Source organism: Pyxicephalus adspersus, chromosome 11 (genome assembly GCF_032062135.1).
Source record: "Pyxicephalus adspersus chromosome 11, UCB_Pads_2.0, whole genome shotgun sequence".
In the NCBI taxonomy this organism is placed as follows: Eukaryota; Metazoa; Chordata; class Amphibia; order Anura; family Pyxicephalidae; genus Pyxicephalus; species Pyxicephalus adspersus.
Genome location: NC_092868.1, coordinates 14,608,083 through 14,628,916, shown reverse-complemented (window position 1 = coordinate 14,628,916; position 20,834 = coordinate 14,608,083). Strand labels below are relative to the sequence as shown.

At 37.9% G+C, this 20,834-nt stretch overlaps 1 protein-coding gene across 5 annotated transcripts in view; it reads left to right on the top strand.

Moving 5' to 3' along the window:
* The window catches only part of LOC140340575 (serine/threonine-protein kinase BRSK2-like), a 186,670-nt gene that overhangs the window by 120,792 nt on the left and 45,044 nt on the right, over positions 1–20,834 (top strand). For all 5 annotated transcript variants that reach the window (XM_072425869.1, XM_072425868.1, XM_072425866.1 and 2 more), the window contains 3 exons: positions 8,407–8,547; positions 16,693–16,809; positions 18,473–18,506. In XM_072425869.1, the coding sequence (XP_072281970.1) occupies positions 8,407–8,547; positions 16,693–16,809; positions 18,473–18,506 (292 nt within the window). The remainder of the gene's footprint in view (positions 1–8,406; positions 8,548–16,692; positions 16,810–18,472; positions 18,507–20,834) is intronic.

Below are 20,834 nucleotides of genomic sequence, written 5' to 3'. Positions count from 1 at the left end.
AGCATGGCAAGTCTTCTATTCTTGTCCTCAGGATATTCTTGTGTATGGTGTTGTTTCATTTTTTGTGCCTTGTATTGCACTCGGGCAATTGCCTTACACTTTCTCAAAGGCATTATTAAGCAAAAGGCACATTGACCAATACATAGACACATACATTCATACATACATGCAAATATACCTCTGACATATACCACTGCCCTGTACAAAGATCAGCGGTGCACTCACATGAGTCTGAGTCTTATGTCCAGCAAGTTTGGTTACTCACATACATACATACATACATACAATTTTATTCATATAGAAGAAGATACTTTTGGATATATTCCTGTTCTCAACAGACATACCGTATTTTCCGGCGTACAAGACGATTTTTTAACCCCGAAAAATCTATGACAAAGTTAGGGGTTGTCTTGTACGCCGGGTACCAGTACTTACCTGCAGCGCCCGGTGTCCTCACGAGTCCCCTCTCTGTTCTGGCGTCCCTGCGAGTCCTCCTGTGCCTCCTTCTGTCTTCCTGCTTTTCAGCTTACACGAGTCCTCCTGGGCAGGCTCGCGTTGCTTCACAGCAGGACTCGTGTAAGCTGAAAAGCAGGACCTGAGCCTGGATTGGCTCTCCAGTGGAGAGCCTGGATTGGCTCTCCAGTGGAGAGCCTGGATTGGCTCTCCAGTGGAGAGCCTGGATTGGCTCTTCACTGGAACACGCCCATTCATTAAAGGAACGTGCCCATTCATTACTTAGAACTAGTATTGTACTGTTCTTTCTGCCTCTCAGTTCTCTCACAATAGTGAGATCTGACAGGCAGAAGGAACAGTACAATACTGGGCATATAACACGACCCCCAAATGATTGGTTAGAGTGGGGGGTCGTCTTATACGCCCAGTCACCTTATACACCGGAAAATACGGTAAGTGCCAAAGAATGGAAGAGCAAGGTTGTAAAAAATTGTTTTATGTACACAAAAAATTAGGTATGAAATTTAGTATGAATTTTAGCTTTAAATAATTTTGCAGAGGGGTAGTCAGTACTGAAGTCTATTTGAAGGTTTTGGTGCCAGTTTTTAATATACATCAACAAATCAAATGATATATTGATTAAACATATCCCCCGCAGGGGTCAATATTAGTATTATACACTGAGCAGAATATACGTGCCACTCTGGCTCTGTGTTCCTGTACAAAGAGGCTCTGTTTAGCTGAAAAATGGCTATTCTTTATCTTCATTTAGAATAGAATTCTTTATTAAAAGATAAGCTTGAACCAATTTATGTAGATTTTGTTTTTATTTGAACTACAATTGTAACTACAATTGTAGGTCATCCCTTGACACTAGGTTTGCAGAGCATTCCAGGTTTTCTAAAAGAGAAAGCCCAACAATAGCTACTCACTTTATCACCATCTCTGCTTAAATGAATCTCTATATTGCCTTGTATAAACGGGGAAAGGGTTGTAAAAGGAGGTGAGTCAGTCCTGATGTTCAAATCACTAAACAAAGTAGTTAAGTTTAGCCTGGTAAACATAAAAAAGGAGCTTAGAGCTTAAATGGCAAGCTGGTAATAGTAAAATGTTATATCTTTACCCTAGCACCATATAAAAGCACACATATTATATATGCATTCCCTTTAGGATTGCCTTTAGTCAAATAGTTTTTTTTATTTACATTATTGTTAATGGTGATTATAATAGGGTTTAAAATGTGGGGTTTAGTTGTAAAGCTCTTAATGGCCATTGTGAACATGAAGGATGCTTTGGCATACCCAGATAAGTTTTTAACCCAAATAAGTTTTTAATGTGACATATAGATTACAGTATTTTGGCAACATAGTTATAAAAATAGTTGTATGGGTCCAGCTGCATTTTGTTTGTTGCCTGATGGTACTGCATGTTGCCATCATGTTAACATGTGCTAATACCTTCCATTAAGTCTTTTTTCTAATTGACCATGTATTTAGGGGCTGTAATGGTGTCAGACATTTACTATATTATGTGCAGTGTTTTCTGTGCTCAGTGGGTGATGTCTGCTGTGTATGTCAATGATTTGTATTGTACATTCTGTGCTGTGTACATTATTTGGATTCTGTGTGTTTTGTATGAGCTGTGTGCTGTGTGCATTATTTTTTTTCTGTGTGTGCTTTGTTTGGAGCATGCCGTATTATACAAACATATAATTCTGTGTATGCTGTGCTGTGTACATTATGTCCAATGTATACACTGTGTGTCCTGTGATGTTTGTTGCATATGTATATTTTTTGCAGTGTTATGTAATATAGAAACCACACATTACAGACTTCCTTTAAGTGGATACTAATTACTATTGTGGCATGGCACCAGAGTGAGTAGTGGGTGGCATGTCGACAAGTAGTCTGATTTTTCTTGTATAGATTGCTATATGTGAATACTGCAGGATCATAAGAGGCACAAAATATGCCTCACAGTGACAATGCATATTGGCAGTCCTAAAACACTATACTAAAATGGCAGCTGTATGCCAAGGGAGACTCTATGGGTCTGATTTATTAAAGCTCTCCAAGGCTGGAGAGGATACACTTTCATTAGTGAACCTGGGCAATCCAGAAAACATGGAATGGGATTCTTACAAGTAATTTGCTATTTGTTAACAAATGTGTTTAATCCTGGACCAGATCCAATCTAGGTTTGCTGGATCACCCAGGTTCACTTATGAAGTGTATCTTCTCCAGCCTTGAAGAGCTCAGGCCCTATGAGCAAGGTGGGTTCAGGCCCCCATATTCTCCAGGGTCCTAATGGACAGAATGACAGGGGTGCAGAAAGCTTGAATGGTATTCATTTGGGGCCCCACTTCGTATTTATCCAGGACCCCCCCCCCCCCCTTTTTCATGGGCAGAATAGTTGGTGTGCAGGGAGCTGGATTGTTGGGCATCTGGGACCCTCACTTCATATTTGCCCAGGGCTTAATTTCGTTTCGAACTGTCCCTGTATATAAGCCTCGTGGAGTGAGGGCCCAACTGCAACAAAAAGGTTTGCATCCTCTGCTTCTGTACCACTGAACCCAGAACCCGCCGTGGAATCAGATACCGAAATTCTCTCATCATCTTCTCTTTCATCTGCACATAGCTCATTCCTTCAGTAGATATTTTGGCTGCAGAACAGGATTATCTATGCTACTGATTTAACAAGAGCATGGTTTCTAGGGAAGAAGAGAAAGAAATATAGTAGAGGCTTTCACGTTAATAGATGATTACTGACATACTGGATTTAACTAAATAAGTTTATAATGCATTAAATTTTGTCCTGAGGCACTCAGCCTGTTATTAAGGGTGCATTGAACTCTGATAATGAACCTTACACACAAGTCAACAGCTTTAGGAGAACTTTGAAATATATTGAAGATTGTGAGATCATTGCAAACTGAAGACTAACAAGCACATTGAAAGTCAGAGGGTTTTCCAGAGATGGGTAACAAGAGTGTTATTGAGTGAAGAGCTAGCATGAAAGCTTTATAATGAGTATTCTCTATACTGAGAGGTCTAAAGAGAGCTGTGTAATGACAATCTGATGTTTCCTTTACACTGTACAAGGGATACATTCATAATGAGCACAGGCTATACCGAAACTTTAGTGTGAGAACATCTTAACATGTTTCAGCGATTGCTTGATTCACCAGAGATAATTCATATCATAGGTAGATGTACCTGTCAGATACATTTTTGCTACAAAATAGTTCATGATGTAGGAGATCTGAGGTCTGTGTCTCTCTTAATAAATGAAGGAATTATCATAAAATGTCAGGGTGAGCAACACTGGTATAGGATAATTATGAATCTATTTTTAAAGAAAACCTAGTGTATTGTTATTTGCATTGGATGGTCTCTCCTAGAATGTAAGCTCTTCTGGGTAGGGTCCTCTCCTCCTCCTGTGTCACTATCTTTCATTTGAAACAGCAGATGTACAGAGCTCCGTAATATGTTGGCGCTATTTAAATCCTGTTTATTATTATTAATAATAAAAATAATAATAATATTAATAATTGGTGTGCCCTGGTAATGCATGTTTTCTGCTTAAAGCGTACCTAAACTTAGAATTTTTGCTTTACATAAAGGGTACACAACTCTTTTATTTAAAGTAACAATGTTGTTTGTTTGTGTTTTTTAAAGTGGAACACCCTTTTTTTTGGGTGTTGCACCTCTAGGCACCACGCCTAGGCGATCAAGAATTAATGGGAGCGCAGAGCCTCCCCGAAAGCGTGACGTAGGTATCCTGGGAGGTTCTTGGCTTTTCCTTCTGTGCATGCCCGAGCATCTCATCAATAGAAAAAAAATTGCCGATCTCACGCATGCGCAGTAAAATGAGCTTGTCTTCCCAGAGACAACAGTTCACTGGCACAGGAAAGTGGTAACCACTCCTAATCTCATTGCTAGTCTGAACATAACTTAACAAATACGATTTACCTGGCTGACACCAACTGAGAAATGGCACGGTGCAGAAGAACATTAGTTGTATAGAAAACCCAAATTAATTGTTTAATTTAAAAAGATATTCCGATGGGCTGCCATAGCTGTAATATATACTTTTACTACAAGGGTATCAAAGGTCAGTTCCATACAGTTACCAATGGGCCATTACATTGCCAGGCCATTATGGATTGGTAATATACTTTCTCATAAGTTATCATTAATTGGTGGTAAAATTTCTGCTAGGCTTTTGTGGATTGGTGGTATATTTTCTGTTATTTTATCATAGATCGGTGGTATATTTTTTCTCAAAGATTATCGATGAATCAATGTTATACATTTCATTCTAGGCTAGTTTGGATTGATGCATGGTTTTTGCTAGGTTATCATGTATTGGTAATATATTCTTAATGCTAAATTATCATGGAATGGTAGTATACTTGGTGTATTTGTTTATCATTAAATTTTAGAATACATTTATTTTGTAATATTTCTGCTATGTTATCATGTATTGGAACTTTATGTTCAATATTAGGCTACAATAAATTTATCATAGTTCATCTACTGGTAGATTGCAAAAGACTGGTGTTCTATTATCCACAAAAGATCTAACGTAACATTTTTCTAGATGATTGAAGTTAATATTTGGTCATGGTTCTAATCATATTCACCCTATACAGTATAAAATGTGAAACTTTGTGAAACGTGAAAAAATGTGAAATTGGACAAACGTTGCCATGTTTTTCCCAGTTGTTATAAATATGTGTTTTATATCCCTAATGACCAGGACAAACATGACTATTCGTTCCCTTTCCTTATTCATAGCCCAGAGTGTGTAATGTATGATGTGTTAATTTGTCCCTCGCACCACCCATATTTTTTTTCTTTAATTAAAATGTCATTTTGATGAAGGTAAGTTGACATGATTATTTATTTTTTTTACACGTTAGGGGAAGGCTCTATTATCACCATCATTCTCCATGTAGACTTTGTGAAAAGGTGTCAGGTCAAAGGGTTCTTCGAATTAATGAGATCAATCTAATTGTTTGGGTATTCTATCACATTGAGTAATATGTGGATTATAAATAATACATGCCACCTCTTCCATTTCATAGACTGTTACCATTTTCTTTCACTGAAGACTTTCATGTTAAGCCCTTTAAGCATCTTAATCATTTGAGGTCACTAATGCTCATAAATATGTTTTATCTTATTAAGGCATTTAAATACTGAAAAGGCTAAGCTGATTTTACACCATGAAATGCTGGGGCCTAGCTTGAATATAAGGTTCAGTTTTACAAAATTAAGGCAAGCACAGCTATCAAATGTCACTTATTTTGGAGGGATGATATTTGTCCTGAAAGATTGTTCCTACAGGTCTAGTCAGTGCCAAGTTGTTTCATTTTGGAATTGTATTGTTCAATACACTATATGTCTGATAATAAAAACATGGTATGGGCAATAGAGATTTATTTATAGCAAAAGTACTATAGATTCTCCTTAAATATTTTTTTATTCATCACCACATCCTATCTAATGTATATCGCTAGCTTCAGACAACACTTCTGCTTTGCATTTGGTGGTATGATGTTGTGTTCGAAGTGTTCAATTTTATTTGCGGAGCAGATTTTACTGGGACTTTCTTTATTTTGGTGATGTAATGCGCCTGGGCACACAAACCACAGCCAACTCCAAAAGTCCTCTTATCGAGTTTTATTGTAGTCATAAAACAACACAGGGTATTTTACAGAAATCAAGTCCGAAGCGTAGTACAGGAGGGTAAGGCAAAGGCAGGTCAGGAACAATCCGAGGGCAGGCAGCAGGCAAGAGAGGTCACAAACAATCCGAGTTCAGGAGAGGCAGAGTTCAGGCAAGAGTCAGGTATCAGACCAGGTCGCTATTATAATGACAATTGGAGAAACGTTAACCAACACAAAGAACGCACCCAAGCACACTGTGTACACAGAGGCTTATAGCGGGCAATGGTGGTCAGGACAGGTTCTCCTTAAATGGCCAGAGTGACCAATGACCTCGCACCACCTGGCGCCATTTGATTGGAGAGTAACTGAATCCCCTGCTGAATCCCCTGCGGCTAACTAACTATGTCCCACCCCGCGCCGAGGCAGCCGAGTTCCGCGCCCTCGGGGGGTACAAGAGGCATGCGTGGTAGCGCGCGCACCTCTTCCCACAGCACCCCTGGGACGTGCACTACTTTGCACATCCAAAGGAGTGCTGAGAACAGGACTCTCTGTAAACACGTCCATAGAGATGCAAGGGATGCCGCCTGGCCGAACAGTAGTTTGGCCATGACGGATCCCTCCGCCTGCAGAGAGAGACATACTGCCAGCAGGGCAGCAGCCTCGGCCATGCTGCTTGCTGCAGCGGCGTCTCCCTCTGCCGCTGGGATCCCCAGGGACGCCGCGGACTCGCAGGACAGGTAAGTTCCTTACAGGTGAATAGCAACTAGAGCTGTTCTCAATGACAGTTATCCATCTGTTGTTGAGTTGAAATAATCGGCAAAAAAACTATACTTTGGCCCCCTTCATTTAGCCATTTTTAGTTTTCTTCCTCTGTCAGGTCCTTACCTCCCTGTGGTCCCATTAGCAGGATTTATTATTATTAAGTGTCAGACATGGTAGGAAATGATGAGTCGCCAAAATTGTAGGAACTTTTAACAAAGTAAAACATACTTTTTTCTGTATATCAAAGCCCTCAAAAAAGGGTTTGTGTTGTATACTTACTACAAATGACAACAATATTATTTGGATTCATAAATAAAAAAAAGTCGTTTTTAATACACACATTGTGAAGGGCTCTGGGGTTTATGACTGAAATAAAAAAAAATTGTTCTGGGTCCATTCTCCATTTTCCAAGTTTACTTCTTACCTTGAAGCCAGACCTAAGACTTTGGATGTCCACAGAACTTTATATATGTGAGTTGACTGATTCTTGGGCTTCTTTCTGCTGCTGTGTGAAAAGGCTGACTGCTGACAGTCAGTAAGAGCTGGTTAATTGTTATATACAATTGAATAAAAAGTTACAATATATAATAAACTCATTTTTTTAAATAAATAACTCTACCATCTATGCGTGTTCATAAACACAGTTTGGGTGCATATATGTGAATGCCTGTTGTGTGACACTTATTGGGTATCTCCATGCATGCCAAAGATAGAAGAATAATTTTAGGGCCCTCGTTAAGGTTGAACTTTAAAATGTTGAGATGTAAATGTTTTTAATGTTCCTGATTTACAATTATAGGTACCCAAGCATTTTACTGTTTCAAAGGCCAAAATATAAAAATATCCAATATTTATTTGGTCAACAAACTATATCAATTTGTGAAAAAAATAAAACATATTGGACCTGATTTAATAAAGCTCGGCAAAGCTGGAGAAAATGACTATCATGGGTGAACCCGAAAACCTGGGATAGATTTCTTAAAAATCATTTGTTCTTAGATGTTTTAAATCCTGGACCAAATTGCTGAATCACCTAGGTCTTGATAGTCTATCTTCTTGGAGAGATTGTATTATTCCATCCCATTATTTTTGTGCGTGTGTAATTGTATTGTGTATTATTTAATGAAAATGTAGAGGAGTATTTTCACATTTTTTCAAGATTCACCCAAATTGTACGCATTCTTTTACATTGAATTCAAATAGAAAATGTGTAAATCAATTTCTTTAATTTAATTATTCATACATTTCCTCAATAAATCTAGTGCATAAAATATGTGAATTTTTGGTAAAAGTTGGATAAATTTTGGGTGAAAACATTAATAAATTGACCCTAAGAGTATTTATTTGCCAAAATACTACCAAATTTTAACTCTATAGACTTTCCTTTTACTAAATCTATTATTTTGGGGGGCTTATGTACATTTTATAATTTGGCTGAAAGCATAGAGTTCATAATTCAAAATTCAGAATTTCTAAAAAAAAATTTCTAAAAAAGTGTTTTCATATTGTTTTTACAGATATTTGGTGCTTGAACATGTGTCTGGTGGAGAACTTTTTGACTACTTGGTTAAAAAGGGGCGACTAACTCCAAAGGAGGCTCGAAAATTCTTTCGACAAATCATATCCGCTCTAGATTTCTGCCACAGCTACTCCATATGGTGAGTCAGAGTTTCTGCTTTCCTACGCGTAGTGTTGAGTCCAATGCTTGCTAAAGATAGTGCACATTGTAAACGTTACTACCATTTAGCTTCATAGCCCAGGAAAACAAGCTGACGGATATAGGAAGGAACGAGAGCGTAAGTAGCTGAAAGGAATATTCAAAATGAATTGACGCTGAGGCGTGAAAAAGTGACACAGAATAAATGTAGACTTGTGATTCTGTATGAACAATATGCTACAAAGAGGGAGGTAGGGGATATAGAAACAGATTTTGTTTTTGTGTAATATAAATATCCGAGGGCTCATTCTCACCAGGACAATCTGCTCCAGTGTATTTATTGCATTAATTTGATTTGTATGACTAATGCAGCACAACAGACCTAAATGGTAGCCAAGTTGTTGTTTTTTTTTTGTATAGTAGCACACTGCATGCATTGTAGACTGCTACTTTACTTTCTAAAGGTTCCTTGAGGGAGAGTATTCAAAATAACCAGCAATGGAGTGCAATGGTTTAACCCGTATTATTAAAAATTAGAAGGATGCCATTGCATTGACCTAATTTCCTAAAATTGCTAAGTGCCAGGCTATCATGCTAATCTGACATGGGAGAAGCATTGGGATTAGGAGTTTTTTGGGAATACATGTGCTTGTCCATGTTGGAATGCATTGCATCAGGCCAGACAGTGCATTTTCAAAGGACTGTGGAACAAACCACTGTGCTCAGCAACTTGTTTATGCTGAACACACAGTAAAGCATGCCTTTTGGCTGCTATTAAGAATGAATGTCAACAAAGTGCAGCAACACAAACAGCCAAACTTAGGTTACATACACGCGTCAGGACTTGTCTCGGACGAGAATCTGACATGTGTACAGTGGCCATTTGGCATTGTTCATGAATCCATGAAGGATGAGGGAAAACAAACAACCACAATGGAAGTGAAAGGGAGGAGAGCACAGTGGAGTGCTTGCTTGTTCTCCCTCTCCCCTCTCCATAAAACAGAACGGCGCTGACAACCATAGTTCAATATCTTTATATATTTACCAACTTTACCTCCCTGACCAATTGTGTCTTGTAAAGGCCAAAGCAACAGCTTTTTTCCAAACAGCATTTTTTTACTAACAACGTTTTACAATTTATTAACCATAACTTTGTGCTGGTTAACAGAAAATCTGTGATCACCCAATATGACCCTGTCCAATACCCATCTTCATCACAAGTTCCAGACAGGCTTACACCCAACCTGTGTTGATCTTGAAGATCTTGAAGTTTATACCAATGTAAGCTGCCAAGGTACAATCCCCAAGCTCTGACAGCTGTTCTGTTTCCCTTCCTATTCCTCCTTGGCCTTAGTCTGCACGGACGATTTCCCCAGCGTTTAACCTGAGGCTTTTAAAGCCCTTGTTTGAAGTCCCCATACATCCCAATTGGCTAATCTACACCAGGACGTTTCCTTGAGGCACATTTATGAGCTTTATCTTAAATGTTGCTTGCAACGTTTAAAAAATTAAAATGCTGGGTTAAAGCTAGAAAACGCCCAAAAACGTGGGTTAACACTTCCATTACCTTCAATGGGACCTTTCCCCGCGTTTTTAAGCACTAAAAACGTAAGCGCTTTAAAAACGCAGGAAAATGTGGCATAGACGTTTTCCAGCATTTTTAAGGCGAACTTTAAAACGCTAATAAAAGTGTTTACAATGCATATAAATGCAATAGGAAAGTTTACATGTGCTTTTAAAAACGTCCGTGCAGACCCAGCCTTAGTTAGCTACTTCTAACACCACCCCTACTGACCTTAAAGGGACTTCAGGGGAATTGCTGTTTTTTTTTTGCTGTCTTTTTGTTGGGGGCAGTCTAAAACCCATGATTTTATGTATATGGTGGGCTAGCAAACCACTATACCAATGGCAGATGTAATTGTTAGGACATTGTGCATTTGTAACTGCTGCCTTCTATCTCGTTTGGTGATGTCCTGTGAATGCTATACATTTCAGCATTATTGGATTTAAAAGGTCACCAACTGCCAAACCTTTTGTTTGTGTCTGTGTATGTAACTGTTGGGCCAGGTAAGGAACATTCTGTTTATTTACTGACATTTATGATATTGATGTGTTCTTATGTCTGACATTACTTCCCCATCCTTTTTCCAGAGTGTTTGTATTGTACTGCATGATCATTGGTATGCAAACAACATCTGCGTACAAACCAGAGCATTACAGATATATTGATCAAATATCCATTAGGAATGCTTTAATTTTCAATAGATTTACATTACATTCTCTGTTTTATTAAATCGAACATCTAATCTATTGAAAACGTTGATTATGTATGGCCACCCTAAACGGGTAAGGTTGGCCCCTTGCTAAATGAAAATCTTCCATCGTATTCTGCAGTGTTGTGATTTTTTTTTCTATTCCCAAAACATATTGTTTGTTGTGCTTGTCTATTGTCCTCTGTGAGAATTGGCTTTTTTCCCATTTCTGGAAATTACACTTCTTGCTTCTGTAAAGAAGTGATTTATCAAGTGTTGTGAAGGAAATTGGAGGGCTTCTTTAATCATTTTGCACAGAGCACAGGTTAAATGATCCAGCCTGATGGTTGAACTTTCATGTTAATAGTCAGTTGTAGGATCTTTTCCCAAAGTTCTATACCTCCAGACAGAAAGAATATACCTGGCCAGGAGCACACAAAAAATCTCCAGTTTGTGAGAGCACCTCTGTCCTATAGTATATTTGATGTGCAGACAGTCCTATGTACAGAATCTGCACACTTAGTAATAATTGTTTCTGGTAGATGCTGGAGCGTTGAGCCACCTGACAATTTCATATATCTTTCCAAAACGCTGGAAAAATCTGTACTTAAATTCCTATGACTGCATAGTTACTATGGCTAGGAGTAAGTCTCAATCTCCCTGCTGAATTTTGTATTTATTTTATATCAAATATGCAACAGCAGGTGAAACATGAAAAAGGCAAGTGGACATGAAAAAAAACTTACATTCTTAAGTAAACAGGAAGGGAGTTTGCCATTGTGGCAAGGAGATCCTCTTGTTGAAAATTTTCAGATATAGAAACAGCCAGGGGTTAATATTATTATTTATAATTATGTTTATATTTATTAGTAAAGTGCCAACAAATAATGCAATGGTATACAAAAAACAATCAAACAAAAAAAATACCATAGTGCAAACCTATACAAACCATGTACAAACTGTGATACAAGGGGTGTACCAGAGGACACTATTCATATAAGCTTACAATCTAAGAGGTGTGGAATGTAGATTGTAGTAGAAGGGGAAATTAAAATTATGGGTGATTGGCAATAGCTGATTAGGGCAAAGGTAAAGATGAGTAGGGGAGTTTGAGAAGGTGCGTTTGGGTGTTAATGGTGGAGGTAAACCTAATTAGACAAGGTAGAAAGTTCCAGAGTGGCTAATTCAGACTACTTGGCTACCAAAAACTAAAACCTGACTTTTGTCTGGACTGACTATTTAAAGCGTTAAAGTAAACACAAAACAAAAAAAAATTACACTTACCTTTAATCACGCAGATCACTCTGTCCGTCTGGAGGTATCTTCCATCGGGTCCCATGAGGTCCCGGTATCCATCTTCGACTTGGCGCAGGTGCGAGATCAGGAAAAAACTTGCCCGATCTCACAGTGCATGCATGAGATGCGCAATTTTTTTCCTATTGATGAAAGAGCTCCTTCAGTGCATGCTAGGCCATGCCCAGAAGGAACAGCTAAGAGCCTCCCGGAAACCTACGTCACGCATCCCATTAATGTGCTCCCATTAATTCTTGATCACCTAGGGGGCAGTGCTGCATCCTTTTTTTTTTTTTTTTTTTTTTTTTTTTTAAAGGGTGTTGCACTTTTAAACAAAAAAGCACAAACAAACAATTTTTTTACTTTAAATATTATATAGGAATTGTCTATCCTTTTTAAAAATTCTGAGTTTAGGTACATTTTAAACTTGCTTTCTTAAGAAGGGAAAGTACACAGCTAGTGAAAACATTTAAGTAACACAAGTCCTTATGTTACCATATAGCTAATTATTAGGGAAAATCACAAGGTAATGAAGATTATGTCACCTTGGAAGAAAATAGGTGTGGAAACACTAAGCAATATTTGATTGGATGACGTATTATCTACTAATGCATAATCTACCCATTGTTAATCAATAATGTGTATAAAGTTGGAGTAAATCTTGTAATAAATCAGAACAAGATGAATGAAAATGAATTGACAGACCCTATGGTGTTCTCTTACAAACATAATCTGTGTATAAATGTTCAAAGCAGCTGACATCGTTTTATTTCCAGGATAAATAATTAAATCCTAACACATGTCCTCCCAGTTTTTTAAATCCTAGTCTGTTGCAGAATCACTGGTTGCTCCCCTGTAGACAGTACAGAACTGTTGTCAGATCAAGACCGGCATCTTTGTGCTGCCAGTTGACATCCCTGATCACTGTCTCCTAAGGCATTGTACACACGTGCAATAATTGCCGTTGGAAAAGATCTTTCACAATCCATTCCAACACCTAACGACTGCACGATGCATGAACGAGAGCAGTACATACAGCACCGTTCTGCTCTATGGAGAGGGGAGGGAGAGAGCGACGGAGCGGCACCCCAGTGTGCTCTCTCCCCCTTCACTTTCATTAAAATCGTTCGTCGCCCATGGATCTGCCAGGACGATCGTTTGGACGATGGATGGCAAACGTTGTAGACACGCCAGATTCTCGTCCCATATTGGCCCTCAGCCAAATATCAGACGAGAACCATTGCACATGTGTATGTAGCCTAAGACTTACCCTGTATAGGTATCTTTTCTCCAGTCCTGGCCAACCCTTCTTCCCCAGTTTAACTGCGACAGTCATAGCCATATCCCCATCAAAATGCTTCACTCCAGCTTTTCCCCACAAGTCTCTGACATCTACTCCTCTCATATTGCTTCAGCCCTGACTACCCCCTATTCCCAAGTGAATATACTCTAACTATTTTCCCCAATGTATTACTCTACTCCAGTTACCAATGGGCAGCTTTTTTTTCCATGCAAGATAGTCTTCCACTCTGGAACATTCTGTACCTTAGGTCTTGGTCTGGGTGTGCTTTTCACATATCTGGGCCTGTGTAAATATTATCAATAATGATGGTTGAATTCACTTTGCTTTTCACTTGATTCTGACTTTCACTTGATTCTGACTATTTGGAAATCAACTCAAGGCCAAGATTGCAATTAATACACCCATACATTTCGCTGTTTTAAGTAGAAATAAGATGGAATCAAGGTATACATCCATCCGGACAGAAAAATCTAATTTGATTTGTTAGAATCACAATGTAGATTTTTTCTGTTTTTAAGTTAAATTCTGGTAGAATCGAAACATTCATCTGCACTGTGACTGCATATCACGGAAATGTCTGCCTTCATCTAGAAAAATTGCCAAGTTTTTCTGTTTCCAATACATTTCTGGGAGAATCCAAACATGCATCTGCAGAAAAGGGCATGTCCAACTTCATTCTGAAAAATAACAATGATATTTCTCTGTGTTCAAGTAGAATTCTTTTAGAATGCTGAGAAAATGACACCAAAACTGTATATATATATATATATATATATATATATATAATATCACAATCAATAAACTGTTAAAATATAAATGTATTATAACATAAAAAAGAGAAACAATATCTCAACATTTGTACAAAATCACAAATCACCAAAAAGCTATAAAATGCCAACTTTAGAAACAATATGAAAAATACATCTCCTTTAGGCTGATCAAAAGTAAATCAAAATGATGACGCGTTTCACAGAGCACAGTCTGTTTCATCAGATCACAAGATGTAAAGGAGATTGGTCAACACACAAGTTGGTCACGATGGCTCAGAGGTTAGCACTTTTGCCTTTGCATCACTAGGTCCCAGGTTCAAATCTCGTCCAGGGCACGATCTGCATTTTCCGTGTTCTCCCCATGTCACCGTGAATTTCTTTTGGGTACACTGGTTTGCTCCCACATTCCAATAACATGCAGTTAGGTTAATTGGCTTCCCCCAAAATTGACCTTGGACTGTATTAAAGACATATGACTATGTTAGGGACATTAGATTGTGAGCCCTTTCAAGGGACAGTTAGTATGATGACAATAGACTTTGTACAGCACTGCATAATATGTTGACGCTATATAAATACTGTGTAATATTAATAATAACAGAGATTCTGGTTTTGAACTGTTGAAACAAATAAAAATAAAATAGCATCAATGAGAGTTTTCATATAACCTCACATCCTCAGCACACTGGGTTATTGATCCCTAATTGAAATTAGGACTGATCACAGGTCAGTCCAAAGTTGCCAGCAAAAAAAGGTTTCAATATTGCTGGGTACATCCAGAGGCACAAGCTTGGTAAATCTAATCCTCAAGCCGTCTACGAGGGGAGGAAGGAAAAAACAGGCATCTATTTAAAAGATAAACCAGTGGGGAAATGCCGAAGTGCAAATACTTACGACTGGTTTCTGATGCAGTTTTGATTCTTTTAGAATCAAAAGGATGGGGGGCTACGCATTACAGCCATGTACAACTGAATCTATTACTCGGTACATTACTCAGTAGAAAAGCATAGGGAACCCAGTGCTGTAGGCACAAAAATTTATGGGGAGTTTAGGGTTGTTAAAAATGTACATTCAAATGTATTGCATGATCTAAATAAAATGAGGCACAGTGTCCTCATCACAAATTGAAAGTGTTGCTGTTCATGTTGTTTTCATATGACTATAGTTTTAATCACATTGAGTATACCCATCAATCTGCCTTGACATTATTAGTTTCCATATATTGCCAAGTGCAGTATATTACTCTTCTTGATTTGGGAACAAAGAATCTAATTTCCATATTTATATTTCTTTTTGGTTTGTATTCACCTTTACTAATATAAGTTTTTTACTTTTGTAGAAAATAATTACTGGACTATACTACTGCAATGCATGTCATACTGATTTGGCCTTTTATATTTTTGAGTCATAGGCCATGACTTTACTCTGATGTTACCAATCTGTGTATATGTTCCAGGTGAGTAACTCAGAGTACTGAAGCCAGAAGGTAGGCATGGCAACAAGGTAACCACCTGAATGTGCTAGTTGCCTGGCAACCCAAATTTTTTCCTCTTGACGGGTTTACTATGGGTCCAGCTGGTAAACTTTTAAACAGATTCAGCATTTGTGCAGTGAAGTGTTAGTTACCTACAATATGGGACCACAGGTAGTGGGCTGATTTCCCAATGGCAAGGCTATGAGTATGTCACCCTTGCCACGCTGATCGCAGGCTAAAATGAATCCTGATAGTTGAAGGTTAATCCTTAATCTCTTCTTATGTTTTTATGGCCATAGGACTTGTGGATGTGGTATACAGGTACATTCATAAAATGTTATTCATATGCTAGAAATATAGTATATCCTGAATAATTGATTGATAATTTGTATATAATTGTTTCCATTATGCCACTTAACCAGCATGACAGCCATTCATTTTCCAAAAGCTGGCAATAGCCGTCTACAATATTAAGTGGGAGTGATTTAGGTTCTGCATAGTATTCCTGCAATAGGTGCACTTACACTTCTTATATAGTCTCCCCATTCTCATACCCATCACCACAAATCCGGTGAGATATTGACTATATGACACTGATATGCCTGATGTTCTTATTCAATTTTATGGAGGGATAGTTCAGAGTATGAGGTCTTAGTCCAGCTCTCTCCCTAGATATGAATGACCATGCATAGTCCTATCTTTCTCAGGTAGAATTGTTTTTTAAGAACAGCTGTGTGCTCTTAGTGATGCAACAGAGGTGAGTATAGGAGTGGGACAGGTTTGGGGATGAGGTGAGGGACTTCATAACACATTATGTATATTAAAATGTGGCAATTCATCCAGAATTTATACAGAAGAGTCGCTGAAGTTGGCTTTTGGAGGTATGTGTAGTAGGTGGTGTATGGTCAAAGGAAACATTGTTCAAGGTGCCACAGTGACTACTAGGGCTGCTTTGCTGTTGCCTGTACCCATGATATAAATGTTGCTGAAATGTCACTTGTTCCAATTGAATTTGCATTGTATAATACTTTTTCACTGTTATGTGTCTGATCAGCCACAGAGACTTGAAGCCAGAAAACTTATTGTTAGATGAGAAAAACAACATAAGGATAGCAGATTTTGGAATGGCGTCACTGCAGGTCGGCGACAGTTTACTTGAGACCAGCTGTGGGTAAGTACATGCTATGCAACATCGTGCAGACATTGTATTTAAATGTATGGATTATGTTTTAATAAACTTTGGATATGGATTAAAAAAACTTTCAGTTTATTTTTTGCTATCCAAGGCAGGTATTTATCAGACTGACCAGGGTTAAAGAGTTTAAATTATAATGACCATACGCAGGCTTTCTAAAATAAAAGCCTTTCAGGGCATAGGCACAATACAGGAGATATAGTGAACAGCGATAAATGTGAATATAGGGCAAATACAAGGACGGTATACATAAGGATAGGTACACATGGGCCATGTTTTACTTTCATACTGATCACCATTTAAATAAAATAGTAAAAATCTTCCTGTGTGTATGTGCTTTTATGTATACAGTCTTTTATCATTAACATTATTCTTTTTTTACCCTCAGTTATATTGGAGTGATTAGATTAATTAGAAGTACATTGTACACAAAGTTGTGTCTTGTGCAGCATGAATCAGGTAAATCTAATCAGGAGTTTGCATGGTCCTGTGGTTCACCCCATTACCACTGCCACCAATCAGAAGACTGTTATTCACATGTGTTCAGTGTTTTTTGGAACAACAACCAAGTGATCACTGAATATTAAACCTACCAGACTGCTCAGATGAGCACAAAATTGGCATTGGATCTGCCTGAATGTACAAGGCATTAGGGATGCAGGTTAACAGGATAAAGAAGCAGCAGAGACTGTTATTTACAGCTTAGAGAGGGGAAGTTTATTTTTCTGTTATAGAACAAAGGACATGATCAATAAATCTATAACCAAGAAAAAGTGGCACGTTCATGACCTCCCTGACTTATGCAAGTTGAACTGCCAGTTCCCTAATAGGTCCTAATGCAGTGAGGCACGCTGTGGCAAATTATGTTTTTATTTTTCTTAAACATGAAATAAAACTCTGCAAGACAATCATTAGGGCTGGATACATGTATATATGGTAAAACACTCATTTCTGCAATACATACATTTGTTGTATCAACGTACCACAATACAGGGATGATGACTATCTGTGTATTGTTGTGTGCTGAGTACAAAAAAAGTTCATACCTGATTTTTTGTGTGTAGTTTAGCATTGCCAGACCATTTTTATTATAAGAGCTGCTTTAATTCAACATGTTATTGAGCAGAATAATGCACTTGACATCATTTAAAGGGTCCTAAACAAACCAGTGCAAAAATACCCATCTGGCATTCAATACTCGCCACTTTTTTTTTTACCAAAACAGACACATATAGCAAAAAATAAACTGACAGGGGTTCCAAAAATTCACTATTTTATCCAAAACTATACAAATGGCTATACGTACACGTTAATGACTACCGTATGTACTTGCATTGTGTGAGTACCCTGTGTTCTGTTATGTATGTCCTTTCGCCATATACCTTAGGCTTTCAATGCTTCAATCTTGTCAGATAGAAATGTCATTCATGTCACCTCCATGAATATGTTGCATCAGAACTGACATGGTCACTGATGATACATGCCATTTATGTCTATATGTTTGGAAAATCATGACTTACATAAGCAGAACAGAGCTACTAAACAAATTCTTCACTTTATCCTGCTGTTAACACCCCTCTTCTTTCTCTGTCTTTCCCTTTCCTGACGTTTTTTTCATGCCTTACTTCCTTGTGGCCAGGTCTCCTCACTATGCATGCCCTGAGGTGATCAAGGTAAGTGTAACTGACTTCTGGCTTACTAGCAATATTCCAATTTCCTCCCATGTGCTTTTTAAAAAAAAATAAGCCAATGCAGCAGTAGGATTACCACTTCTGGGCCCATGTTCCTGGGGTGCTTAGCTCTGATTCCAACTCAAAGCATGCTTGAAGCTTTTTTTCTTGCCCCACTAAAAGCATCTTCATGATTTGCTTACCATAAAGAAGGTATACTATACTATACTAATATACTGCAATGGGGATGTCTGTGTATTATTATTGATGCCATTGTATAGTAAAACGCTTCCTATACCATAATAAACCTAACCCATCTCAGTCATAAACGGTTTATTATAGGATATATGTTGGGGGAAACAGGTTCTCGTCCTTTTATTGATTCTCTGAACCAGAGAAGGAAAATGTAACCCTTACTTTCAATTGGTATAGATGTAAAAATGTGTTATTTACAATTAAAATCAATTGATAAATTTACTAAGCTATAACACATGTTATTCTCTGCAATGATCTGGCGAAAATAGTCCTCCTCCTCATCCCTAGTCCTTATTCCTTCTATATTTGTGCATTGGAGCCCAATAGACATTTGTGGAGCTTATCTATCTTATCTTATTGGAAGGATCAACAAGTATGTTTTGTACTTGTAGCATGTAATGGATAAAATGGATACATCTGCATGAATAGCAGAGATATACATTTTTTTCTTTTGTTTAACCAGACTTACACTTTATGTTGATTTCTTTCACTTTTATTTGAGGAACATTAAAAACAATGATTGTTGTCCTTTACTAAAAGACTGATTGCTGCACTATTTGATATCACCATCATATGCTGCAGCTGCAGTTGGCAATTTATGATTTATTTTCAATTTACAATTATAGCTCATCACTGACCAATGGGACAAAAAGGTTATACAGATGGCCAAACATATTTGGGGTTTGCTTATTTTTACCTGCTGTCCATATTTGGACAAACACTGAATTACACATGTGCCCATTTTGGCAGACATGGTTATGTCACATTGGAACTGAGCCATTGGAAACTGGGTCAGCCAGTAATCTCAGCCAACATATGTGTGACATAGTTGGCCAGCCATACCAGTGTAATTCAGTAACCCAGTCCAGCACCTAAAACAACACCTACATTGCAAGTTTTAGCTAAATATATATATATATATATATATATTCAACATTGATATATAGTTATAAAGTTACTATGTAACTATATAGCAAGTATAATAATACATTATATATAAACAGTATCACACTTATGTGATAAACCAAAGACAAAAAAAACAGCATTTCACAGCAATCAGTATTACTAAGGGGATGAATTTTTATTTTTAAACCTTCTCACTGCCGAGTGGACGTAACCAACAGTGGGCTTCTCTGCAGAGCTGAATTTTGAGGATCCAGGGCCCTTGTGCAGCAGTACACGCTGCATGTCCACATCTTTATAGTACTTTAAAACTGTTCAGCCATAATTTTTATCCCGGCACTTCTGTGGATTGTACATCCAGGTCACACATCTGCATGTTTAGTTGCATGGAGCAACTATGTAAGCCTGTTATGTATTTGTATGGACAAAGACATGGCTCTATGGGTGGGGTAGGTTTTTCTGGAGTTTTCCTTCAAAATTTTGCCTGTGTGATCCCTCTTGCTATCATGAGAAGGTGAATGAGTCAGGCTATGTACACACAATAGAGGTCACTGTAAATGAAACAGTCTTTCCTGGTTGTTTCCAGTGGTAGAAGAATGAACAAGCGCTACCCACACAGCGCCATTCAGTTCCATGAAGAGGAAAGGGAGAAGGATGAGTAAGAGACTCCCCGCTTTATCCTCCTCTATATAATAGTACAGTGGTCATCCCCACTTAGTCATTCGTTGATCCCCCAGAGCAGATTTATAAGCATCGCCTGCTGTACACATGTGATTTTTCCTTTTGGGCAACAATCGTAATTTTTATTTGTATTTCAGCAGCTGTTTTTATCTTTTTTTTTGGATTAGAGTTTTCTAAAAAATCATCTAGAATTTTGTAAATAGCTTTGTAGCTTTGTATGATGTGAAACTTTACATAAAGTACACCTTACTATACAAATTGACCAATATGGTATTTGTAAGGCTGAATGATTTTCCCAACTTGCCGATAATTTGCTGAGCTGCCAGCAAGAATCAAGAAGAGGAGACACTGTGTATTTTATGTGTCATCCAATGAGACACCATATGGTAGTAGGGTAACACTGATATGACATGTGGTGACACGCTGGAATAACAAACTGCTGTAGGCATGTGGCATAGCTGTGCAGGTAATCAGAGCATATACTAGTCCTTC